We start from the raw sequence: 27,162 nt of genomic DNA on the forward strand, positions 1-27,162 counted from the left end.
TCTTGTTATTTTGGTCCCCCCCCCAACCCCTGCTCTACACCGTACATATGGAACATGTGGAGTCGGTACAGATGGAGATTAGTCCGCACTTTTCTGTAGCGCATTCTCCTGCCGAGCCAGGCTATATGGCACCCCCTCCAGGGAGTTTCGGCAGCACTTGTGTGGCCCGCCAACCCTCCCTCGCCATTCGGTGGCTTTGCCCCCAGAGAGCCCCCCACCCCCCCACCGGGGGCGAGGGGTAATCGCGTCGGCATCCGCCAGCCCCCACACAGAGCCAGCGCCCACACAGAGCCAGCGCCGTGCGCCGTCGGGGCAGAAACAGCGCGGAGTGACGCGCTCCGTGGTCTGGAATTCGTAACCGCAGTCTCTCACGCAAGAGGGGAGAGAGCCTTTTGATTTTTCCACTCGTGCATTCGCTAATCCGTGTCTTCTGTGGTCTGCGCTGATGGGGTTAAGCGCTCGAGTAGGAATAAAGACGATGGTAATACTGATGTTGATAATTGCCAGGTTTACGGTATGGATTTTTGTGCGGTGGTGGTGGAAAACCTCGCTAAGTGGTGGTGATTGTGTTGATGATTGGCATTGTTTTTTTTTCTCTGAAATGTTCTTGTTCTTGCGCTAGAGTTGTCCGAGTGAGTGAGCGAGCGTGTCTGTCAATGTACGAACGTCTGTCGTTCATCATCAACTCGTCATAATCTCACTATTATTTGATGATTGTGTCTGAGTGTGTGTGTGTACGTTAGTGGGGAACGGTAGTCTAGCACGTTGCGTACTGCGCTAACAACCCCGCGACCCGAGTTCGATTCCCACTCATGGCTACAAACACCGGTGAAGATGATCTGAACTGGGCCTCCCCTCGGTCGACTCAGACTCAAATGAGTACCTGGTGCGGTGTGTAAACATCGCCACTAGGGAGACAAAGGCGGCTGCGCGTGGTGCTGTCCACCCACCCCCTCGTGTGCCGTGCCGGCCTTCATAGGTGCTCCCTAACATCACTTGCTCAAACTGTGTGTCCAAGCTATACGGGGGACCTTTGTCTTTTGTGCAGGTTAGCTGTGCGCGCGTGCGTGAACACGCAAGTGGTGTGGTGCGTAAACACCATCACTGTTCAGTGTCCGAGTGTTTCTGTTTGTGATTGCGTGTGGCTAGACCCACCTCTGCATCTGAGCGTGAATGCATTCAGCGCATCGCCATCACCACCATTCAGGGTCCGCAGCTCCCACATCTGACTGTGGGCCAACGCCCTTTCTCCCGACTCACTTTTACTGAAATAGCTACGGATGGTTTTTAATCCCGTATTTACGACTATAACGAGCCAAGAATATCTGTGTGTCCTGCGCGCGACGTCACTCCACGTCGGCCAGCCCCCCTCATTAATAATCATGAACAGGTGATGTCCTCCACATGGATTTAAGTCGAGGTACACCGATTGTTCTCTTTAGCCCCCCCAACACCCCCCAACACGTTCCATTCACAGGCTACCACATTCAGATAAGCGCCTCCCCCCCTCCCCCATTAACTTGTATTTAAGAGCTTGTCTCTTGGAATTTTGCCTCACTTGATACAGTAAATCTGGCTGTGACGGTCCCACCTGATGACGGAGACTTGTGTTGCCTCCGAAACGTCGTGATTTATTATTTTATTTCTATTATTATTTCTATTATTTTTATTATTTATTTTTACCTACGTGACTTTACCGAAAAAACCTAAGAGTATGATCCCCCCCCCTCATTAATAATCGTGCGCGGGTGACGTCACTCCACATGTAGCGCCCCCCCCCCCTCATTAATAATCATGAGCAGGTGAGTCACTCCACATCGAACAGCCCCCCTCATTAATAATCATGAAGAGATGACGTCTTCCAAATGGACATCCCCCCCAATGAATAATTAGCGAATGACGTCACTCCACATGGGGGGGGGGGGCGATGCGCCTCCTCCCCCCTCCTCGGCGTCAACTCACAACCCTCACTACAAAGGCAGAACCCTCACATCACGCGATCTCCGTAACGCGATTGATACATCAAAGTAAAAAGGACGCCATGATGCACAAGGGATTATAACCTTTACATGAAATAAGTCTGTGTCACCGTGGCCTTACAAATTGCACACGAATTGATGCAATGAATATATCACGTTGCGGTCTGCTTTTCGCTTGCAAATTCCAGATTTACTGAAATACACCCGTCTTTGGATGGGCGAAAGGCTAGTACAATAATATGTTAAGCTATAACTATATTATATGCAAGGTGCTTGAAAAAATGTTAACACTTAAATGGGACTATCGTTTTAAATGAAAAAAGAACGGATAATCCACTGTAACATGATAACAAATGTATGTTAATAGCTTCAAAAAGTAAAAGGGTCTCCACTTGTTCGCCAACATTGTCAACGCACGCCTGGAATCTTCTCCAGGTGGTCTCTAGAGTCCGGAGGCAAATTTCTCGTGGCATTGAAAATTCTCAGAAGTGTTAACATTTTTTTGAAGCACCCTGTAAATGATCTGTTTCATCGTGTATTGGGTTCAGAGGAAGACCGTCTCACAGTGACGGTATTAATAATAATAACATATTTAAATTGTGACAATACTCCAATTACGCTATCAATGCGTCGTGCTTTCATGCGGGCCCCATCGGTCGAGGATTTCCTCAAAGGGGGTGTGGATTGCGCAACTTGATGCTGCTCTATGGATGCGATTGCCAGATGCTTTCGTAGGGCTTGGACCATGGCAGACTGCAGATAATTTTAATTGAATATTTTTCTTAAAATAAATTTCTTAACATTTTTGTTGCTTCTTTATCTGTTGATTCTGGGCCCCCTTGTGGCCAAATGAGCCCCTATGCGTCGCATGACGCTACCACGTGCCCCCATCACCACCACCATGAACATTACAATCACTCATCATCTTCATCATTACCATGATCACTACCATCACTCATTATCATCACCACCACCATGAACATTGCCACCAGAGTATCATTATCAATCACCACCATCACCGTCGCCGTCATCAGCATCATCACAGACACCACCACCTCCCGCAAGTTGCTTTTAACGACTTGCCCCCACCACGGGAATGTGGAATTCCACGACAGCGATGAGTTTGACACTCGGTCGGGCAGGGGGCGGCACTGCGATCGACTCTCGCGCGCGCCACACGGGAACGGCTCGAGGCGCAGGCCCGTGGCGCCCCTGCGGGCGGAAGAGGCCTTCGCCAGAGAGGGGCCTGGCGTCTCGTGGAAGAGCTGGGAGGACCCACACTTTACAACAGGAGCAGAATATTGATTCATACCGGTAGGAATCCGACAAGCTATGAAGCTCTTTTTCACAAATGTCCAGTAGGGGCGCGGGTAACAACGTTACAACAGCAAACAGAAGAAAAACACGACAGTAGCAACAAAGTATAAGAAAGGTAAACAAATCACCCAAACACAAATACAGCTAAACCATCCCCATCACACCAGGCAAGGCCCCCCGAGGTATCAAGTTTTTTTCGAGAAGTGACCAGGCCACAAACGACAGCTCAACAAAGTGGCCCATCATTTGGACATTTACATAGCAGCAAAATCATCGAAATCATCTCAATGCACGTTTCTTAACCACCGCACACGGCCTGCTGATCACACTGGTCAACAAAAAAAAACATTTTTTTCTAGCCTGGACTTTCGCAGCTGTTTTAGACTGATCTCAGATTTGCTCTATCACATCATTTTAATGCTATCGGCATACCCCATTTTCATTGATTTTACCCAAAATTAACTCTGTCACTTATGATTGCAAGTTGTTGCGAGTCAGTGACTGCTTTAGTATTAAAATATGGTGCTGTATTTTTAGGATAGTGTGTTTATAATATTATTTTATGTAGATATCCACATTTATTTAATATTTTTCTTCTGCAGTTTTTATTGAAAATGCAATATTTGATATCTCAAAAACCTGACGTGATAGACAAAAACTGATGCCAGGTTTGGAATCAGCACCCCAAAATTACCTTAAAACCATTGAAATACCTTATGCCAGAAAAAGTGTGTTGACCAGTGTCATAGACGACGTGCGATGGTGGGACGCCCGCACGCACACAGCTCCCCTTGGGTGAGGACAGAGGCGGCTGGGGTATGGGTGGGGGCGGGTTAAACAAATAGCCGGATCGCTGTAGGTCAACCACCGCCAGGGATGGGAGTCGAACCGGCGACCTCCGGGTGGCAAGTGCGGCCGTGTGCACCCGCCACACCGCAGCGGCAGAAGCGGCATCCGTCCCGTGCGTCATAGTCGGGGCGACATTTATCGGGGACGTGCTGTTGATGTGATGAGTTTGGGCACGAGAGGGACGGCGAGCCGAGGAGAACGCGCGGAGCCACCCGCAGAGATTTTCCCCGTCTGTAATTTCTTTTTCGGCTCGGATTTGCCACACGCACGGTACAATATTGGGTCGTGCAGAACCTCATCCACCCCACACGGCCAACGAGGAACAAACCGTGGCCAATTGATTACCACTTCAGCAATAATCATTTACCCAAGCTCTGCTGTCCTCTACATGTCAAGGGGCTACGAGCCAATCAATAAGCGTTTTAACATGCGAAGGGTAACCGGAGCAACCCGCTGGGAAACCCGACGCGTGTGAAGGGGGACACGATCGATCCCCCCCATACTCATGGAACAGATGAAGTTGCACATTTCGCCGTACCGCCTTCTCCCGGCGAGCCGGGGACATGACAACTCATTCTCGACACCCATTGGGATGGACTGGATTGTTGAACTTCTTATTTCGCACCGCACGTAGCCAACCGTGCTAATTGGAGTTGCGGAGGCTCACCCATACCCCGTGATCCACCAAGTCCCCCTCCCCCCATTGCTGCTGCCTCCACAGCGCCAGAGGAAAACTGCCAGTCACTGCCAGCCACTGCCAGCCACTTTCAGCCACGTGCAGTGGCATAGCCACCGCCAGGCAGCGGGGCTCTCTGATTAAATAGCAAGCGAGGGATGCACGGTGGTGGTAGAGGGGTGGGGCCGGTGTGGTGGCCATAACTCAGTCATGAGCTCTGGGCCCACGAGCCAACTTCAGAGTTAATGGATTGAGATGCAAGCAGTGGTGGAGTGGTCATCAGGGGCCCGTGAGGTCAGGCCGCGCCAGCGTGGTGGAACAAATAAATTAATAAATATATGCGACATTATCAATAAAATATTACAATATTCGGCTGCATATGTTCGAGTTTACTGTTTGCATGTTAACTGAAAGCAGGAAGTCAGAATGGGCTTTATTCTCTCCTCCTGTATCTTGTCCTAAAGCTGTTTATCTGTGTCGGATGGTGGAGGGCCGGCCACAAAAACCACAACCACGACGTACATCCCTTTCTCAATGCACCGCTGGATGAGGTGCGGGTCACGTGGAATGTATTTGACCATACTTCACCACTGTAGTCGGTGCGGGCTGGTTAGGGCAGTGGTTTTTAACCTTCACTGCAGCCTTGCACCCCTTTGGTTCCAAATTGTAAAAAAATGTACGATGTTAATAAATGTATCGAGCTTGATGAAATTAAGTTGCTGTTGTATGTACATGCCAGTGGTTAATTTATGATGTCGATGATTTACCTTCTAAACAAATCTGGCCATGTTTCGCACCCAGAGAAAGGGCATCTCGCAGGGGGCGCGTGCAATCCCAGGTGAAAAACCATTGGTGTAGGCAGTGGCAGAGCTGCGGCAACATAGATGTGCAGTACAACAATTGATGTTGCGGCACTCTTTCGCTGGCCACCACGTAGTCCCACAGCGGCCTCTGGCCACGTGGCATGCCTCCCCGTGATCCACCAAGTCCCCCTCCACGTGGCATGCCACGTGGCATGATGCTAATGATTGATGCTGACTTTAATCAATTTGATGATGAATTCGATGTCAGGACAAATCGTTGTGATCAAGGTGGAGCATGTGACGACGGTTGATGATGATGACGACGATGATCATGATGATAGACTATTCATATATTCTTAACATTTGTGTTCAAACAAAACCGGATGATGACAGCTTGGGAAGGAGGCCTTCGTCCAGCAGCGGATTGATAACGACTGGTAATGATCGTGAATGGGAATCCCGAAGATGATGAGGACAATACTTTAGTAATGAAGATTACTTTTCTGTCCATGGTGATACGCTTGAATATGATCATCTTGTATGAGTTGCTCATATGATGTTGTTACAATATTACTATTGTGGGATTCAGAAATAACGAGATTAAGTTTTAATTTAGGTTGCGTTTGTGTTTGTTCACGAGTGCGTCTGTGAGAATGTGTGCATGTGTGTATGTATGTGTGCATGTGCGTGTGTGTGTATGTGTGCATGTGTGTATGTGTGCATGTGTGTATGTATGTGTGCATGTGCGTGTGTGTGCGTGTGTGTGTGCGTGTGTGTATGTGAGGAGCGGTAGTGTAGCGGTTAGCGCGTTGCACTACAAACCCGGCGATCCGAGTTCAATTCCCGCTCACGACCAACACCTCTAGGTCGACTCAGCCTAAATTGAGTACCAGTGTGGTGTGTAAACATCACCACAGGGGAGCCAAAGGCGGCCGGGCGTGGTGCTGGCCACTTACCCCCTCGTGTGCCGTTCCGGCCTTCATAGGTGCTCGCTAACAGCACTTGCCCCTACAGTCGTTTAAGGCTACACGGGGAATCTTTGCCTTTTGGAGCGATGGTACAGTGGTCAGGCCATAAATAAGGCTGCTGCTGTCTCTAATGTAGGCCAATCAGTTTCAAAGACAATGCCATCTATTATGAGAGCATGTGTTCTTTGCATGTTCAGCACAAATACGGTGTGTGGTTAATGCACTACTTGATTCCTTGCTCCTGTTTTATTGCCAGGAAGGGTAAAAATAAAATAACCTATGCTTATTTTTCATACTTTGATGCTGGAAAAAAAAGAGAAAATGTCCCGTTGATATGTCAGTGCATTGTTGCTACGAAACCGGCGACCTGGATTGGAACCCCCAAGCAGGCGCCGACGAAGGTTGGGGAGTGAAACCTAAAAGCAAACCGGGGGGACCCCTCGGGATCGACTCCTTTGGTGCGCGGCGTGGAGATATCAGCACCGAGGGAGACAAAGGCGACCGGGCGTGGTGCTCTCCCCACTGCCCCCCCCCTCCCCTGCATACGCCCTTTTTCCCGGCCTCAATTGGTGCTTGCGAACAGCAACTTGGCCCCAACGGTTTTAATGAATCTCCAAGGGGGATGTGGGGGGGTGATCTTTGTGTAAATGTCTATGAATATATGGATGAGTGGTTCCCGGTATGTGAGTGTGCGCACGACGACCAAGCGAGTGAATGTGCCACTGTCGCTGCGTTGTGTGTGTGTTTGTTTAACGAGCGGTGGTGCAGCGGTTACCGCGCTGACGCTACGAACCCGGTGACCCGAGTTCGATTCCCACACAAGGCCAACACCGGTGACTGATTACACTGGTTTACTGCCAAAATGCTTCCGAAATAAATGTAGTCCAACTTCACTAATTCCCGGTCACTGAGAATGAAAATGATGCTTAAAATTGTTGATTGCCTCTAGTTTTCAAGATATGCTACTGGGTCAATATATACGACCCTTGACTTGGCAATGGTGGAAGATAAGTGAGTTATAAAAGGAAGGGATCTCAATTTAAACCAGAAATGACTAAAATACATCTTTGACTGGATCTATGAATCCATTTATGACAGGGTTTGGACAGTATTTGCTTTTTGAGCAAAACAATGAATGATGCAATCTGAACCTGGTATTGCACCATACATGAAATGAATTGCATCATGTTATTCCTAGAAGTCATGGAGGATGCAATCATAACTAGGCTTACATCCCTCTGCTGAACAAATTGCCCTATATCAGCTCTAGAAATCAGGCAGTGTCGTGCTCTTTTTTGTCAGTGTTTGATTTAGCAACAGGACACATTTCTGCTTCACCAAAGTGAGCAGACATACCTCATAATTCTGTGAACAAAGCAGATACCTTCTGCTATGTTTGTGGTGAAGTGACTTTTGCATCACAAAAGCACAGTATAACCACGATGTTTGAAGTTTTCGTGACTGCAGGAATCCATACTCTTTTTTGAGTCACGTAGGTATAAAATGAATAAATTAAATCACGACGTTTCGGGTGCAACACAAGTGCCCGTCATCAGGTGGGACAACCACAGCAAGAAACAATTGCTGAAGTGGGCAAAAGGGGCTGCTTATAACAAGAGGCTATATAAGTAAGAGAAGGGGGGGAGGAGCCAGGGAGGAGAGACAGGGAGGGTGGGGGTGTGGGTAGGGGGAGTGGAGAAGTACAAGCTCCAACACCGAGTACGGCAAAATGTCGGGGCTGGGAAGTGAGCCGGGCTGTGGGGTAGGAGGCTGAAGAAACTGGAGATGCGGATATGAAGGCAAACTATGAAGCAGTTAAGGTTTTACCTGGTTAATAACATCCTTCCAATGATTGCTCAATTTGTATACATCTTCTCGGTTGAAATTATGTCTATGTTTATATATCTGGGTGGCTTCATGGACAAACCTTTGATAGTAGCCTGAAGGTTTGCAAAGCGCCTTGGTCTTGGAAAATAACAATAGCGAATGTTTTCATGGAGAAATTTGAAACAGATGCCATCCAGACATCCACCCAACGTCCTTCATTGTGGAAGAGATATGTGGATGACATTCTAGATTTGAAGCTTTCGTGACTGCAAGGATTCATATTCTTAGGTTTTTTCGGTAAAGTCACGTAGGTAAAACATTAACATTAATGAAAGTAAAATAAAATAAAAATCACGACGTTTCGGAGGCAACACAAGTCTCTGTCATCAGGTGGGACCGTCACAGCCAGATTTGCTGCATCAAGTGAGGCAATGATTGAAGATGTAATCCCTTAAAAGCAAGTTGAGGGGGGAGGAGAGGGGGGGCGGAGCTCATCAGAATGTGGTAGCCAATGAATGGAACGTATCGGGAGGGAGGGGGGCGGGGCTCAAAGACGGCACGACGTGCCACGTAGAACGCATCGGGAGGGGGAGGGGGGGCGGGGCCAAAAGAATGCACGACGTGGTACACGTCGGCGGCGTGGACGTGGTTGTGCGCAAGCAACTACTGCTGCACACGCCAACGCATTGGACAGAGAGGGGGAGGGGAGGCCAAAAGAGAGTGTGGTGCAAGTGTACGTGGACATGTGTGTGTACAAGCACCTGTTGATACACATGATAGAAGAGAACGAAAATGCCCATGTTTATACCAGTGCTGGCTGAACAATGAAGAGAGTACTGTTAAACACTGGGGATGTTAACACTCGGTAAAGTAAAGTAAAATAGTGCCTGTCAGATAAGATGGTCCAAAAATGTGTAATTAAGTCTTTTTTGCGTGGTTGATAACATCTTTCCAATGATTACTAAGTTTGTACCCATCATCACGGTTGAAATTATGTCTGTGTTTGTATATTTGTATGGCTTCGTGTACAAACCTTTGATGGTAGCCAGGAGGTTTGCAGAGAACCTTGGTCTCGGAAAAGACAATTTCATGAGAGCCCACCGAGTTGTAGCAATGATTGGCAACGGCCGAAGAATCAGTTCTGCCGTGTTTCAGATCTGACTTGTGCTCGTGGACACGATCAGAAACATGACGTTTCGTTTCTCCAATGTAGCAATCACCACAAATGCAACTCAATATGTAGACTCCAGGATACTGTAAGTCAGGAACGACATCCTTCACAGATGGAATCAGATCACGGATTTTATGCACAGTACTGAATCGGACTTGGATCTTATGTTTGTTTAGAATTTTGGAGATCTTTTTGGTCACGCCTGCTATGTATGGTAACGTGATAGTTTTGGTCGGAGTTTCATGTGGCTGTTTCTGTGTGGTGGGAGAAACAGCTTGGCGGATAGTGCGGTCAGAGTATCCGTTCATCCTGAGGGCCCGATGTACATGTCTTAATTCACCGGTCAGGTGGTGTTGGTCAGAAATGCCATGGGCTCTGAGGTATAGCGTTTTAATGAGAGAATTCTTTTGAGATGGGTGGTGGTGGGAATCCGGTTTCAAGTAGGAATCTGTGTGGGTGGCTTTCCTGTAGACAGAATGTCCCAAGGATCCGTCAGGCCTCCTCTTAAACAGAATATCCAAGAATGGTAGTTTACCGTCTTTCTCCACTTCCATGGTGAATCTGATGGATGGGTGTCTAGAATTGATGTGGTCCAAGAAGTGGTTCAATGCTGGGAGGCCATGTGGCCAGATGACGAAAGTGTCATCCACATACCTCTTCCACAGGGAAGGACGCAGGGTGGATGTCTGGATGGCGTCTGATTCAAACTTTTCCATGAACATGTTGGCTATAACTAGTGACAAGGGGGAGCCCATAGGGGTACCCTAATTCTGTTTGTAGAAGGTGCCATTCCAGGTAAAATAGGTGTTGGTGAGGCAATGCCTAACCAGCGCAGGTACATCAGAATTCAATCCATGTTGGACTAAGTCCTCAATTATTGTTAGGGTGTCCGGTACTGGGACTTTGGTAAACAAAGATACTACATCAAAGCTGACGAGGATGTCATCAGGAGATAGTACCATGTCCTTAACCATAGAGACTAATTGGGTTGAGTTGAGTACTGCCGAAGAGGTCTTGCCTGTGAAGGGGAGCAGAGTATCTGATAGAAAACGGGCTAGTTTGTACGTAGGAGAGTTTATCGTCGACACGATGGGTCGTAGCGGGGTGCCTTCTTTATGGATTTTGGGAAGACCATAGAGTCTGGGAGGTCTTGCCGCCGATGGTTTTAGAGAGGGACGTTTGCTTGGTTCGATTAGGGAAGTCGAACTCGTGATGATACTGTTGGTTTTTGTCGTTAGGCTTTTAGTGGGATCGTTTTTAATTTTGGAGTAACTCCCATCATTAAGAAGGTCCAGGATTTTGTTGTTGTATGAATCTTTATCCATGATGACCGTGGCATTGCCCTTGTCTGCCGAGAGGATGACTATATCATCTCTCTTTTTTAAGTCCGCGAGTTCAGAGCGTTCGTTTTTGCTGATGTTACTAGTGGGTTTCTTAGCATTCTTAAGAATAGTAGCTATTTCAGCTCTTGCTACATCCGCATGGATGTGTCCTATGCCTCTGAGGGCTACATCAATCTGAGAAATCATATCCTCTACTGGTATATATTTAGGGGTGACGGCGAAATTTAGACCTTTGGCCAGTACCGTTTTTAGATTGTCAGAAATTGGGATGTTACTCTGATTAATCACGGTCTTGTTAACATCCAGCTTTGCGATGTGTGGCTCTGGTTTCTTTTTAGATAGGAGGTTGAATTTAGAAATCAGGTTAGCTTTGCATTTGGCTGACATCCCCAGTGTTTAACAGTACTCTCTTCATTGTTCAGCCAGCACTGGTATAAACATGGGCATTTTCGTTCTCTTCTATTATGTGTATCAACAGGTGCTTGTACACACACATGTCCACGTACACTTGCACCACACTCTCTTTTGGCCTCCCCTCCCCCTCTCTGTCCAATGCGTTGGCGTGTGCAGCAGTAGTTGCTTGCGCACAACCACGTCCACGCCGCCGACGTGTACCACGTCGTACATTCTTTTGGCCCCGCCCCCCCTCCCCCTCCCGATGCGTTCTACGTCGCACGTCGTGCCGTCTTTGAGCCCCGCCCCCCTCCCTTCCGATACGTTCCATTCATTGGCTACCACATTCTGATGAGCTCCGCCCCCCCTCTCCTCCCCCCTCAACTTGCTTTTAAGGGATTACATCTTCAATCATTGCCTCACTTGATGCAGCAAATCTGGCTGTGACGGTCCCACCTGATGACGGAGACTTGTGTTGCCTCCGAAACGTCGTGATTTTTATTTTATTTTACTTTCATTAATTTTAATGTTTTACCTACGTGACTTTACCGAAAAAACCTAAGAATATGTGGATGACACTTTCGTCATTTGGCCGCATGGCCTACCAGCACAGAACTAATTCCACAATCACATCCATTCCATACACCAATCCATTAAATTCACCATGGAAGTGGAGAAGGATGGTAAGCTACCATTCCTGGATATTTTGTTTGAGAAGAAACCTGGTGGCTCTTTGGGACACTGTCTACAGGAAAGCTACCCACACATATTCCTATCTGAAACCTGAATCCCACCACCATCCAGCACAGAAGAATTCCCTCATCAAAACACTGCACCATAGGGCCCACTGCATTGCTGACCAACACCACCTAGCCAGTGAACTAAGCTGAGATTAAGAGCACTCCCTTTAAGAGTGTGCTCCTAATCTCAGCTCATTACCTGTATAAAATATACCTGGGAGCCAGAAATCTTTCTGATTGAGATGGGGTCAAATACTTATTTCCCTCATTAAAATGCAAATCAATTTAAAACATTTTTGACATGCGTTTTTCTGGATTTTGTTGTTGTTATTCTGTCTCTCACTGTTCAAATAAACCTACCATTACAATTTTAGACTGATAATTTCTTTGTCAGTGGGCAAACGTACAAAATCAGCAGGGGATCAAATACTTTTTTCCCTCACTGTATACCAGGCCCTTAAGATGAATGGATACTCGGACGGCATTATCCGCAAAGCGGTTTCTCCAACCAATACCCTGGAGTCTACAAAACTAAGTTGCATCTGTGGTGATTGTTACATTGGGGAAACGAAACGTCATGTCTCTGACCGTATCCGCGAGCACAAGGCGGATTTGAAACAGGGCAGAACTAATTCTTCCGCCGTTACTGATCATTGTTTAAACGCTGTGGGCTCTCATGATATTATTTTTTCCGAGACCAAGGTGCTCTGCAAACCGTCTGGCTACTATCAAAGGTTTGTTCATGAAGCTATCCAGATATACAAACATAGACACAACTTCAACCGTGAACATGGATACAAATTGAGCAATCATTGGAAAGATGTTATTAACCAGGTAAAACATATTTAACTGCGCATAATTGTCCCAACTTTTTTAGTGGATACTAGTCTATTTTACCAAGTCAATTGCATCCCCAGCGTTTAACAGTGCTGCTATTTTGCTTTGGGCGCCAATATCGGCTGTAACTGCAGTCGTCGCTCTGTCGCCCCCCCCGCATCTCCAGCTCCCTCAACCTCTCACTTCTAGCCCTGCCCACTCCCCCCCACAGTCTCCGGTCCCAGTCCACACTTATATAAACTCCTTAGCCCCGGCATTTCTCCCACTTTAGTAAACATTTTCTAGCTGGGATTTTCACACCTGATGATGATTGCTTGTGTTGCAATCGAAACATCGTGATTTAATTGACTTTTATTTATTTTTACCTACGTGACTTTACCGAAAGAACCAAAGAGTATGGATCCTGGGTCTGATGAAGAACTTGTCAAAGCCATGAACAAAACACAAGCAGCTTTCAAGTACCTCCGTGGAAAATGTCCAAGGTTAAGTGAAGCTAACATAAAGAAAGGTGTCTTTGTTGGCCCTCAGATTTGTGACCTTCGAGTTTAACACGTAGGCTTTCGTGACCCATATCATCCATAATAAAGCTTTTTGGGTTAGATTGCGTAAATATATAAATGTGGTGTTAAAACCAGCCACCACCCGACACAGCCAACTAGTAAGGGTAGTCACGTAAACGGAACGTGGCCAATTCGTCACTAGTAGAGCACACCGGTGTGTTGGAGAGCCAAGCCACAACATTAACAAACTGAGTACGACGTTTCGCCAGTAATTACAACTAGCTTCATCAGGCGACAGCCAGATTTGTGGAGAAGTCTTACTGTTTCGTTCCTCATATAGAGGCGAAGATGTGTTGACCACCCTTCTGCGCTCTTGCACAATGATGGGAGGGGGGGATTACTGAGGCAACGTACATTATGCATGTGCATTATGCATGGGCATTAGGCGAGCCCTTTGACACATTTATATATTTACGCGATCTAACCCAAACACCTCTATTATTAACTTATTCGAGATTATGCATTTTACAGTGGACTACGTGGCAAGGAAATGACGGCATGAAAAGCCTTCCAGTTAGTGGCAACACATTTTCTCGGAAACAACAAGGCAGACAACTACAGGGAGTTGGTGGAAAACCTCCTCAAGGTATACAAAAGCCTTGGTTGCAACATGTCACTAAAGACACATTTTTTGCACTCTCATCTAGATTTTTTCCCCCACCGAACTACGGAGCAGTGAGCAACGAGTATGGCGAGCGATGTCACCAGGACGTTGCAACAATGGAGAAAAGCTATCTGGGGAAATAGAGCCCATCAATGCTTGCAGACTATTGCTGGACAGTGACAAGAGATGCTCCATTTAATGAATAAAAGAGACAATCCAAGAAGCTCCGAGTAGACACTTAATGAAAACTAAACTATGTATACTCTTTGGTTCTTTCGGTAAAGTCACATAGGTATAAAATGAAATAAATTAAATCACGACGTTTCTGGCGCAACACAAGCGTCCGTCATCAGGTGGGACAACCACAGCAAGAAACAATTGCTGAAGTGGGCAAAAGGGCTGCTGTAAAAAGAGGCCATAGAAGTAAGAGAGGGGGGGGGGAGCCAGGGAGGAGAGATAGAGAGGGGGGGGGGGGGGTGCTGCTCACGAGAGGGAATGAGGAGCGAGGGAGCCAGGGAGGAGAGATAGAGAGAGGGGGGGGGTGTAGTGCTGCTCGCGAGAGGGAATGAGGAGCGAGGGAGCCAGGGAGGAGAGATAGAGAGGGGGGGGGGGAGTGTAGTGCTGCTCACTAGAGGGAATGAGGAGCGAGGGAGCCATGGAGGAGAGGTAGAGAGGGGGGGGGGGGGTTGTAGTGCTGCTCACTAGAGGGAATGAGGAGCGAGGGAGCCAGGGAGGAGAGATAGAGAGGGGGGGGGGGGAGTGTAGTGCTGCTCACTAGAGGGAATGAGGAGCGAGGGAGCCAGGGAGGAGAGGTAGAGAGGGGGGGGGGGTTGTAGTGCTGCTCACTAGAGAGAATGAGGAGCGAGGGAGCCAGGGAGGAGAGATAAGAGAGGGGGGGGGGAGTGTAGTGCTGCTCACGAGAGGGAATGAGGAGCGAGGAAGCCAGGGAGGAGAGATAGAGAGGGGGAGAGTGTAGTGCTGCTCACTAGAGGGAATGAGGAGCGAGGGAGCCAGGGAGGAGAGATAGAGAGGGGGGGGAGTGTAGTGCTGCTCACTAGAGGGAATAAGGAGCGAGGGAGCAAGAACAAAATGCCGGGGGGGGGGGGGGGGAGAGGAGAAAGTGAGCGGGGCTGGGAGTGGGAAGCTGAGGAAACTGGAGATGTTACAGCAGGATGTGTGATGTGTGAGTGGTGAGTGTGATGTGTGATGTGTGAGTGGGGAGTATGATGTGTGAGTGGTGTGTGAGTGGTTAGGGGTGTAGGGAGCTCTGGATAGAGGTAGTACCTTTGTTTTCTGGTAGCTGCACTCAATTTTTGAGTGGACGGAAACACTGGTCCTCATCCATCTCCTAAATCTCTGACGTCTGGCTCCTAGTGCCACACCCCGGTAAACCGCTTCAGCTGGCGGGCTAAACGACGTGAGGGGGTGATGTCAACACTGCACCACTGGGCGAATGAACTCCCACGACGGAGTCACCGGCCAGGGCGGAAGGGTCTCGTTAGGACCCAACGGCCAAGTGTTCGGGACTAAGGCGCGCCACTTCGTTACTGTGGACTGCGGCTGTGGCCTACCAGCTATGGTTTGAAATAGCAGGGAAGGTGGATCTCTTCAGCCTTGGAAGGCCGTCTACCTAGGAGAAGGAAACTCTGATGTAAAACCTACGGCCCGAGGACCTCGCTGTCACCGTCCCAGCTTGCTAGGCCATGGCAGACGAACCCCAGGTTTAAAGGGTGGGGTCAGTTCTGCGCACACTGCACTCCACTTGAAAGCTCCTTTGCGCAGGCAAGAAGGGAATCTTCACGTCTACCCCCCCCCCTCCCCCGGCCTCACTAAGTCCTGTAGCGATGGGAAAGGGGCGAACTCGGCAGGTGTAAGATGACACTGGCAGCCGCAGTCTCAATCCTGCATGCAGGCGGCTCAGGCACAAGTGGTCGTCTGATGATGACCTGGAAACGACATCATCACCTGGCAGCACCCTGAGCGACCAAGCAGCCTTTTCTAGGGACAGCACTGCTTGCTCCACACGGAGAGGGGCCTAGAAAAGGTGGCCTAAACAAAGCTCGTCTCCTCCTCCCTCAGTTGGCTTACCGCGGTCAACGGGCATCTTCATATGCGGTCGAATTACATCAAAGAATCTACGGCGCATCCCACTCGCCTTAAAAGGTGGGAAAGGACTCAAACTCGCATGCTGGAACATCAGAACCATGCTAGACTCAGCTGACAGCACTCGACCTGAGCGACGATCTGCTTTAATTGCACACGAACTCGCTCGGCTGGATGTTGACATCGCCACCCTCAGCGAAATCCGCTTTTCAGAGGAAGGCAGTCTGAGGGAGCATGGCGCAGGTTACACTCTCTACTGGTCAGGTAAACCAGCGACAGAGAGACGCCGTTCAGGTGTCGGCTTCATGATCAGGGACTCTATCGCTACCAAGCTTGCAAGCCTGCCAACTGATCACTCTGACCGCATCATCTCAATGCGTCTACCACTTCGTGACCAACAACACGCAACGCTGCTCAGTGTGTACGCTCCAACTCTCCAGGCAGATCCCGCTGATAAAGACAAGTTTTACTCCGACCTACGCAGCCTTCTGCAGGATATCCCAGCTGACGACAAGATTGTCAGCCTTGGCGACTTCAACGCCAGAGTGGGCAGAGACTCGGAAACCTGGAGAGGCGTACTTGGAAGGCATGGCGTGGGCAGCTGCAACGACAATGGACGCTTGTTACTTGAACTCTGTGCGGAACAGCAGCTTTCCATTACCAACACCATCTTCCAGCAGAAAGACAGTCTGAAAACAACCTGGATGCACCCTCGGTCAAAAATTGGCATCTCATAGACTACATCCTTGTGCGCCAGCGTGACCTAAAAGATGTCTTTCACACCAGGGTAATGCCCAGCGCCGAGTGTCACACAGACCACTGTCTTGTCCGCTGCAAACTCAGCTTTCACTTTAAACCCAGACCAAAGAACGGTGGCGCCCCGAGGAAGAAGCTCAAAGTCCGCAGCCTTCAGTCTGCCGCGGTCAAAGCAGCTTTCCAGAAAAGCCTACAATCTAGGCTAGAGGAACCGAGCTGCCTAGGAGACTCGCCTCCGGTTCCTGAAGTGCTGTGGGACCGCATCAAAACTGTTGTTCTGCAAACATCTGAAGATACCCTCGGATTCTCCACGAAAAAAAACAGAGATTGGTTCGATGAGAACAACTTAGAAGTCCAGGAGCTGCTGTCAAAGAAGAGATCAGCAGACCAGGCCCACCTGGCCCGACCATCCTGCCCGCACAAAAAGCAGCCTTCCGCCTGGAATGCAGCACCATCCAGCGCAAGCTTTGAGAGATTCAGAACGAGTGGTGGACCAACCTCGCAGTAAAAACTCAGGTTTGCGCTGATACTGGCGACTACAGGGGATTCTATGAAGCTCTAAAAGCGGTATATGGCCCCTCGTCGCCGGCAAAATCCTCGCAAGAGTACTGCTGAATAGACTGGTACCCGCAATAGCTGAAGATCACCTCCCAGAGACCCAGTGTGGCTTTAGAGCCAACCGGGAAACCACAGACATGGTGTTTGTCCTGAAGCAGATTCAGGAAAAGTGCCGGGAGCAAAACAAAGCGCTGTACGTCACCTTTGTGGACCTGACAAAAGCGTTTGACACCGTGAGCAGGCAGGGACTTTGGAAAATCCTGGACAAGCTAGGCTGCCCACCGAAGTTCCTCACCATGATCGTCCAGCTTCATGAAGACCAGCTTGGACAAGTCAGACATAGCAACAATCTCTCGCAGCCCTCCCCTATTGCAAACGGCGTGAAACAGGGCTGTGTTCTTGCTCCCACGCTGTTCACCATTTTGTTCAGCATGATGCTCCAGCAGGTCACAGAGGACCTCGACGACGCTGATGGCGTATACATCCGTTTTCGTCTCGACGGGAGCGTGTTCAACCTGAGGCGTTTGCAGGCCCACACAAAGACCATGGATCAACTGATCAGGGAGCTGCTGTTTGCTGACAATGCCGCCCTCCTTGCTCACACAGAGGCAGCTATGCAGCGAATTACGTCCTGTTTCGCGAAAACAGCTCAGATCTTCGGCCTTGAAGTCAGCCTGAGGAAGACTGAAGTTCTTCATCAGTCCGCACCCCATGAGGAGCACCATCCACCAAGCATCTTCATTGAACAAACAGAACTGAAAGCTGTCCACCAGTTCAGCTACTTGGGGTGCGTGATCTCGTCTGACGCCAAGATCGACAATAAAGTCGATAACAGGCTGGCCAAGGCAAACAGTGCATTTGGCAGACTATACAAACGTGTCTGGAACAACAGAAACCTTAAAAGAGCCACAAAGGTCAACGTCTACAAAGCTGTTGTGCTGACCACTCTCCTGTATGGCGCTGAGACCTGGGTCACGTACCGTCGTCACCTGAGTCTCCTCGAGCGTTTCCATCAGCGCTGCCTCTGCACAATCTTCAATATTCACTGGAGTGACTTCGTCGCCAACACTGACGTTCTCAAGTCAGCGAAGGTCATCAGCATCGAGGCCATGGTCCTCAAGACACAGCTTCGTTGGGCAGGGCACATCGCCAGGATGGAGAACCACCGCTTACCTAAGATTGTGCTGTATGGGGAACTGTCCTCTGGCCATCGCGACATAGGGGCACCACGAAAGCGATACAAAGACTCCCTGAAGAAGTCCCTCACTGCTTGCTGCATCGATCACCGTCAGTGGGCAACACAAGTAGCTGATCGCAACTCCTGGCGGCACACAGTCCACCAGGCCACCTCCTTCTTCGAAGATACCCGCAGGGCCCGTATGGAGGACAAAAGGAGAAGGAGGAAGAACCATGATCCCTCAGCACCCATCCCAGATGAGACCTATACTTGCAGCTGTTGTGGCAGGACCTGCTTGTCCCGCATAGGCCTCTTCAGCCACCAGCGTGCCTGCAGAAGACGTGGATGTCCTTCCTAGATCTTCGTTCGCGAAGCCAAGCCATGATGATGATGGGTGCGAGTGGTGAGTGTGATGCGTGAGTGGTGAGTGAGTGGTGTGTGGAATGTGTGAGTGGTGTGTGAGTGGTATGTGGGTGGTGTGTGAGTGGTATGTGAGTGGTGTGTGAGTGGTGTGTGTGGGATGTGTCCGTGATCTATGAGTGGTGTGTGAGTGGTGTGTGAGTGATGAGTGTGATGTGTTAGTGGGATGTGAGTGGGGTGCGAGTGGTGTGTGAGTGGTGTGTGAGTGGTGAGTTAGTGGTGTATGAGTGGTGAGTGAGTGGTGTGTGAGTGGTGTGTGAGTGGGATGTGTGTGTGGTTTGTGAGTGATGTGTGAGTGATGTGTGAGTGGGGTGTGAGTGGTGTGTGAGTGGTGTGTGAGTGGTGTGTGAGTGGTTAATGAGTGGTGAGTGGTGTGTGAGTGGGATGTGCGAGTGGTGTATGAGTGGTGTGTGAGGAGTGAGTGGTGTGTGAGTGGTGAGTTAGTGTGTGGTGTGAGTGGTGTGTGAGTGGTGTGTGAGTGGTTAGTGAGCGGTGAGTGAGCGGTGTATGGTGTGAGTGATGAGTGAGTGGAATGTGTGTGGTGTGTGAGTGGTGAGTGGTGTGTGAGTGGTGTGTGGGATGTGTGAGTGGTGTGTGAGTGGTGTGTGAATGGTGAGTGGTGTGTGAGTGGTGAGTGAGCGGTGTGTGTCATGTGTGAGTGGGATGTATGAGTGGTGTGTGAGTGTTGTGTGAGTGGTGTGTGTGTGTGTCACATAATGATTCTTGCCCGTGTGATTGTGTTGAGTGCTTGACAGCTGATTATTAGTGCACAGATAAATGCACATGTGCGTGTGTGTGTGATAATGGTATGCGTGTGCGTGTGTGTGAGTGGCGTGTATATTGTTGCATGCCAATGTGCGTTCGTGTTGTTAACACCTTTTATTTAAGCGCCAATGAACCGTTAACTAAAACCGGTTTTAAACCGGCTACCTGTTTTTTGTCGAACCGTACATACATTTCCTAGAAATAAATTAATTAATTATAAATAAATCTTACCCTCCCCCCGACACACGCAGAGCAGCTGACTGGAGCTGTCGTGGGGTTAACACGCCACGGCCACGACGGACATCCAGTGGGTCGCCCAGCACGGCGAGTCGATCTTCCGGCGTGGAAGCTTAAAGAATGCGTACATGCATTCTTCTACCCACCCACTCATCCACCCACTCACCCACTCACTCACCCATCCACCCACTCAACCACCCACTCAACCACTCACTCACTCACCCACTCACTCACCCACTCACCCACTCACTCACTCACCCACTCACCCACTCACCCACCCATTCACTCACCCACTCACTCACTCACCCACCCACTCACTCACCCACCCACTCACTCACCCACCCATTCACCCATCCACTCACCCACCCACTCACTCACCCACCCACTCACTCACCCACTCATTCACCCATCCACTCATTCACCCATCCACTCACTCACCCACTCACTCACCCACCCACTCACCCACTCACCCACCCACTCACCCCTCCTCGGCGCCACCTGGCCGATGTCTAAAATATCGGCAGCGAGGAGAGACAAAGGTGGCCGGGCGTGGTGCTGGAACGGACCACTGCAGAGAGCCGTGCGCTCAGCCGGCCTAATTTAATAGGCGCTTGCTAACAGCACGTGCAGCCCGGCCGTCTGGCTGTACGGGCAGGTATCTTTACACGCTTGTGTATGTATGAGAGTGTTATGATTGGATTTATTCATGAGCATGCACATCTATGTACAGTAAACACGAGAGAGTGTATATATATGTGTGTGTGTCAGTGTGTCTGTGTGGAATTGTTTGTGTACCTGCTGTGTATGTATGAGTGTCCCCATGTGTCTTTGTGTGTGCACGAGTATGTAAGTGTATCTGTAGAGGAGCGGTGGCGCAGTGGTTAGCGCACCGCACTGCAAACCCGCGCAACCCCGAGTTCGATACCCGACGCTCACGCTCAGCGTCGCCGACGGAATTATCTCAACCGGTCCCTGGGCCTCCCCGTAGGTTCGACTCGGCACCTGGGTGGGGAGGGGAGACAAAGGCGGCCGGGCGTGGTGCTGGCCACCGTCACACTCTCGGCGTGCCATCCAGCCGGCTTTCATAGGCGCTGCTGCTACTCTCTAACAGCGCTTGCCCCAACAGTCTGTGAAGGCGACACGGGAGGCGGGGGGTGATCTTTGTCTGTATCTGTGTGTTCATGTGTGTACGTGTTCATGTGTGTGTGTGTTCATGTGTATGTGTGCTCATGTGTAGGTGTGTTCATGTGTATGTGTGTGTTCAAGTGTTTACGTGGTCATGTGTGTGTGTTCAAGTGTGTGTGTGTTCATGTGTATGTGTGTTCATGTGTAGGTGTGTTCGTGTGTGTGTGTGTGTTCGTGTGTGTGTGTTCATATGTGTGTTCATGTGTGTGTGTTCGTGCGTGTGTTCGTGTGTGTGTTCATGTGTATGTGTGTGTTCATGTGTATGTGTGTGTTCATGTGTGTGTTCATGTGGGTGGGTGTGTTCATGTGTATGTGTGTTCATGTGTGTGTACAAACACGTGTATGTGTGTTCATGTGTATGTGTGTTCACGTGTGTGTACAAACACGTGTGTGTGCCTGTGAACCCATCCCTTTGTCCGATCCCTCTCCCTCATCCCTCATTAACGCGCGCGCTCCCTTGCTTCATTAAACCACCGAGCTATTTTAATGAGCGATGCCCATTGAAGGGGTCCGGTGGAGGAGGGGGGGGCAGTGGAAGAGGGGGGGGGTGACGGGAAGGGGGGATGGGGTTGAGCAGTCTTGGCTGCCTGTGCATGCCACAATTCACCAAGTCGGATCGCGCCGTTAATTTCATTCAGTTACCACTTTTTCCATACAGGTTTCAAGCCCGGATACAAATTATATCTGGCCTCTATATATATGCTGTGAAGAAGGATGATTGCCTGAAACGTCACATATTATATATTGATTTGTGTTTGTTTCTACGGCCACAGTATTGTTATTAAGAACTGTGATTATATTTTTGTTTATATTCATAAATACAATTGTGCTCGTTTTAGCACTGCCCACGCAGCTGCAGAATCACCAAATGATTTGTAATAATGTTACGGTCAAACCCAGACAGGTGGCAACCCCAATGGGTGTACGAGTGGGTGAGTGGATGAGTGAGTGGTTAAGTGAGTGAGTTAATGAGTGACTTGGCAAATTAATGAATGGGTGAGTAGATTGATGGGTGAGTTACTGAGTGAATTGGCAAATTAATGAATGACTGGATGGGTGAGCGAGTGGGTGAGTTTGTGAGTGACTGGGCAAATTAATTAATGCGTGGGTGGGTGAGTTACTGAGTGACTGGGCAAATGAGTGAATGAGTGCGTGGGTGAGTGGGTGGGTGTGTGAGTTACTGGACAGATGAAAGAATGAGTGGGTGCGTGATCGTGTGTGAGTGTGTGAAGAAGTGGAAGGGTGGCGACCTTTTCTATTGTAGATCAAACTCGTTCTCAGTCAACGCTCGGTCCGTCATTACGACGGTGAAGTAAACTCCAACAAAGTTCAACACAACTCAGCGCCACTTGGCGCCCAGACCCCGGCAACAAGCCGGATGCCGGATCGTCCCGGCTCCACGAGGACGGGTGGCAACCCTCCCTCTCAGTGACATGACACAATCATAGCCGGCGAGACGTTAATGGGTAGTTGAATTTATGGTCTCGGTGGCGCATTTAGCCCAATGAAACATTCTACCGAGATGCCGACGAATATTAACTTCGTGCGATAGTGTAATTAGGCGAAGGAGCTAAATGCCAGTACTAAAATAAAAGACTAAACCCGTTTTTTTTTTCTTTTACCGGGTAAGGTCCGCTGACCTACGATGCAGCTCTATTGCAGAAGCCACTTTGACCACAAATGATAGCTCAACGAAGTGGCTTATCACGTGGAAATGTACAGCAGTAGCCACATACTCTCAACGCGTTCTTCAAAAATGTGGAGGGGAAAAACTGGAGGACCCGGAGAAAACTCCGCACAACCACGGAGAGAGAGACACGCAAACTTCAAATGTACAGCAGGCGTCAGGGTCGGGATCGAACCCACAACCTCCTGTATATCCAGGCGAGGTAGTTAACATCTCCTAGCCACCGTGATGATGGTGACAAGAGAGAGAGAAAGAGACGCAAACTTCAAATATACAGCAGGCGTCAGGGTCGGGATCGAACCCATAACCTCCGATGTACGAGGCGAGGTAGTTAACATCTCCTAGCCACCGTGGCGCCCGTACATCACCTTTCCAGTGAGTGATATCAACTATTTTGACACACGTGATTTGGTGGCGCTGCTGCTGTTGCGTTGGCAGTGGTGCAAAACCAGTCAACAACAACCACAACCAACTCATGCACAAAGCAGGAAGATGCCCACTGTGCCAAGCAATGCGACTTCACAGTTCTTATCCCAAATATACAATCTTTTTTTCACAAGTAGCAGATTTTTTTTAAACCCTTGAAATAAAATGTGTGCGTGTGTATGTTTGTGTAACATGCGACGTTCAGGCGACGTTTCGGGCAATGACCCTGCTTCAGAGCATATCACATATCGACAGCACATGCATGTGTTATGAAAAAGGGCCGTTGCCCGAACATTGCCTATTATATAATTGTTCTATTTTTAAGAAGAAGAATCTCCTGTATAACCTCAGCAAATTGTTGGGGCAAGTGCTGTTAGAGAGCACCTGGATGGCAGTGCTGATGTTTACTGCACACCGCACCAAGTACTTATTTGAGGCTGAGTCGACCTAGGGGATGGATCGTCACCGGTGTTGGCAGTGAGCGGGAATCGAACTCGGATCGCTGGGTTCGTAGCGCAACATAGTGCTATCGCTCCCCAGTAACACAAAGACAAATAACCCCCGTATAACCTTCACAGACTGTCGGTGCAAGTGCTGTTAGCAAGCAGCACCTATGAAGGCCGGCACGGGGCACGGCACACGGGCGGGTGAGTGGCCATCAGCAGGCCTGACCGCCTTTGTCTCCCTGGTGGCGATGCTTTACACACCACATCAGATACTCATTTGAGGCCTAGTCGACCTAGAGGTGGGCCTAGGACCGGTTCAGATCATCGTCATGATCCCAAGTAAGAAAATTCAAGACACAAGTCACAGAAAATTCGTGCGATTGTGGCCATGTAACCCAAACTATAAAACCAATGTCGTGAACCCAGAGACACACAGAGACTCAGATAGATGGAGACGCGTAGAGACGGAGAGATACAGAGACCCATAGAGGCCCAAAGAGATATATAGACTAGTACAGATACAAATAGACCCATTGAGATAGTAGAGAATCAGAGAGATAGATAGTCATGGAGATAGATGACCCGCAGAGGCACACTGATATACAAAGAGAGACAGAACCATCAATATTAATGCATAGCAGTGCGTCCGTAGCCATGCAACCCAAACTATGAAACATCGAGTAAATAGAAAGCCACATAAAGACACAGAGAAATGCATATCGACTCATAGAGATGCATTAAAAACAAGCCACAGTGGAGCGACTTTGGCGCTGCAACCCACACTATAGATCGTATAAACTAAACTAAAACCATATATATATTTTTTATTTTATCAGGTAAGACCCACTGAGTTATTTAGCTCTTTTTAAGAAGCGACCTGGCCATGTGATAAGCCACAATGAAGTGGCTTATCACGTGGAAATGTAAAGCAGAAAAATTGTCTAAACGCGTGCTTCTAAATGTGGAGGGAAAACCCGGAGGACCCGGAGAAAAATCCACGCAGCCATGGGGAGGGAGACACCGCAAACTCCAAATATACAGCAGCAGGTGTCAGGGTCGGGATCGAACGCACGACCTCCTGTATACCGGGCGAGGTAGTTAACATATCCTAGCCACCGCGAGGCCTTTAAACCCACTGTGGTAGTCTGCGCTGCTTGAACTGAGGAGGAACAGCGATACGACACAAAGTCTCTCTCGTCGTGGCCAGCAGCAGTAGCAGCAGGAGCAGCAGTAGCAGCAGGAACAGCAGTAGCAGCAGGAACAGCAGTAGCAGCAGGAACAGCAGTAGCAGCAGGAACAGCAGTAGCAGCAGGAACAGCAGTAGCAGCAGGAACAGCAGTAGCAGCAGGAACAGCAGTAGCAGCAGGAACAGCAGTAGCAGCAGGAACAGCAGTAGCAGCAGGAACAGCAGTAGCAGCAGGAACAGCAGTAGCAGCAGGAACAGCAGTAGCAGCAGGAACAGCAGTAGCAGCAGGAACAGCAGTAGCAGCAGGAACAGCAGTAGCAGCAGGAACAGCAGTAGCAGCAGGAACAGCAGTAGCAGCAGGAACAGCAGTAGCAGCAGGAACAGCAGTAGCAGCAGGAACAGCAGTAGCAGCAGGAACAGCAGTAGCAGCAGGAACAGCAGTAGCAGCAGGAACAGCAGTAGCAGCAGGAACAGCAGTAGCAGCAGGAACAGCAGTAGCAGCAGTAGCAGCAGGAACAGCAGACCCCGACATTTGGAATTTATCTCCCCAGCCACAGGGCCCATCACACGCAAGAGCGGAATTGTCATTTGCAGGCGATGTTCTTTTTGCATTGGGATGTCTTGGCCCAATACCAGTGACATTGCATGGTTTGGTTTTCAGCTAAAGGGGGGTGGGGGGGAAAACCAGGAACCTTTGTAGCCTTGAACAGACTGTTGCGGCAAACGCTGTTTGCGAGCGCCAATTAAGGCCGGTAGGGCACACAGGGCGGTGTGGTGGCCAGCGACACGCGCGGCCGCCTTTGTCTCCCCGTGTCCTTTCGACACCGCACCGGGTAATCATCTAAGCCCGAGTCAGGCGAGAGGACTCTGACCGGCCCAGATATTCGCCACCGATTGTGGTGGCCGTGAGCGGGAATGGAATTCTTGCGCCCCGCAGGTTTCACAGCGCAGTGCGCTAACAACTGCGCCACCGCTCACGAAGACGACAACAACAGCAGCCGCCGAGTGCCTGTGCCAGACTAGGTGCACGAAGACTCACTCAGTTTAACACGTAGACTTTCGCGACCAATATCATCCATAACACAGGTTTTCTTGGGTTAGATCGCGGAAATAAACGTGTCGTTAAACCCGCCACCACCCGACACAACCAATTAGTAAGGTGTGTCACGTAAATAGAACAGGCCGAATTCGTCATTAGTACAGTACACCGGTTGTGTATTGGAGAGCAAATCCACAACATTTCCAATCTGAGTTCGACGTTTCGGCAGTAATCGCAACGGGCATCATCAGGCGGGCAGCCAGACTCACCTCCACCGGGTGCTCGGCCGATTGCGAGCGCCAGGACCAACCACGTGACCAGCGCGGACCCCCCCATGGCCCCTCCCCCCACCCTCACACCTGCACAAAGCCACGCCCCTTCCCACCGGTCCACCAATCACATGGCTTCCCCAGAATCCCCCCCCCCCTCGCCGCCCCCCCACCAGACCGGTGATCCCCCGGTGTCGGCTCACGGAGACTCAACCGTGGCGCCCGCTGGAGTTCGTCTCCAGGCTGATGATGACGATGATGACGATGATGATGACGATGATGTAGAGCGCCCCCCCCCCCCGCGCGAAGTCTCGAGCGCCAAAGTCCGCCCGTCCCGGCTGGGATTCGAACTTGTTCGCCCCCTTTGCCGCGTTGTTTTGGGTCGGCGGCTCTTCAGCGCAGTCGCTCAACGGGTGCCGCAAAACACTCGCGGGTGCCGTCTGCGCGGTCGCGCGGAGGAGAACGACGCCTCCCCCGGGTGTCGCCTTCAAGAGACGATTGTGGCGGGCAAGGGCCGTTGTTAGCGATCGCCTATTTTTGGCCTCCAGGAACGGAGGTGGGGTGGTGGGGGGGTCGATGTGGTGTGGGCAGCACCACGGCAGTCCTCTCTCGAGTGTTGATGTTTTATTTGAGGCCTGAGTCGACCAGAAGCGAGGTCCAGGACCGGCTCAGATATCCGCCACTGATGTTGGTCTCGTGAGCGAGAATCGAACTCGGGATCACGAACTCCACTTGCAGTTGGTGAAGCACATAGTCACATCGTCACTTTAAGATGTTTTCTTGTTCTTGTTTTTTGTTTGTTGCGGTTGCACCCGATTCAAGAGCCGAATGGCTCACAGGG

General features: G+C 49.8%; 1 protein-coding gene across 1 annotated transcript in view; it reads right to left on the bottom strand.

Annotated features, from left to right (window-relative positions):
• IGSF21 (immunoglobin superfamily member 21) overlaps positions 1-26,388 on the bottom strand; it is a 107,920-nt gene extending 81,532 nt beyond the window's left edge. The window contains exon 1 of the mRNA XM_078611274.1: positions 26,322-26,388. Coding sequence (XP_078467400.1) covers positions 26,322-26,388 — 67 coding nt within the window. The remainder of the gene's footprint in view (positions 1-26,321) is intronic.
• Between the last annotated feature and the right edge of the window lie 774 nt (positions 26,389-27,162).

This window comes from Lampetra planeri, chromosome 36 (assembly GCF_965212315.1).
Source record: "Lampetra planeri chromosome 36, kcLamPlan1.2.h2, whole genome shotgun sequence".
In the NCBI taxonomy this organism is placed as follows: Eukaryota; Metazoa; Chordata; class Hyperoartia; order Petromyzontiformes; family Petromyzontidae; genus Lampetra; species Lampetra planeri.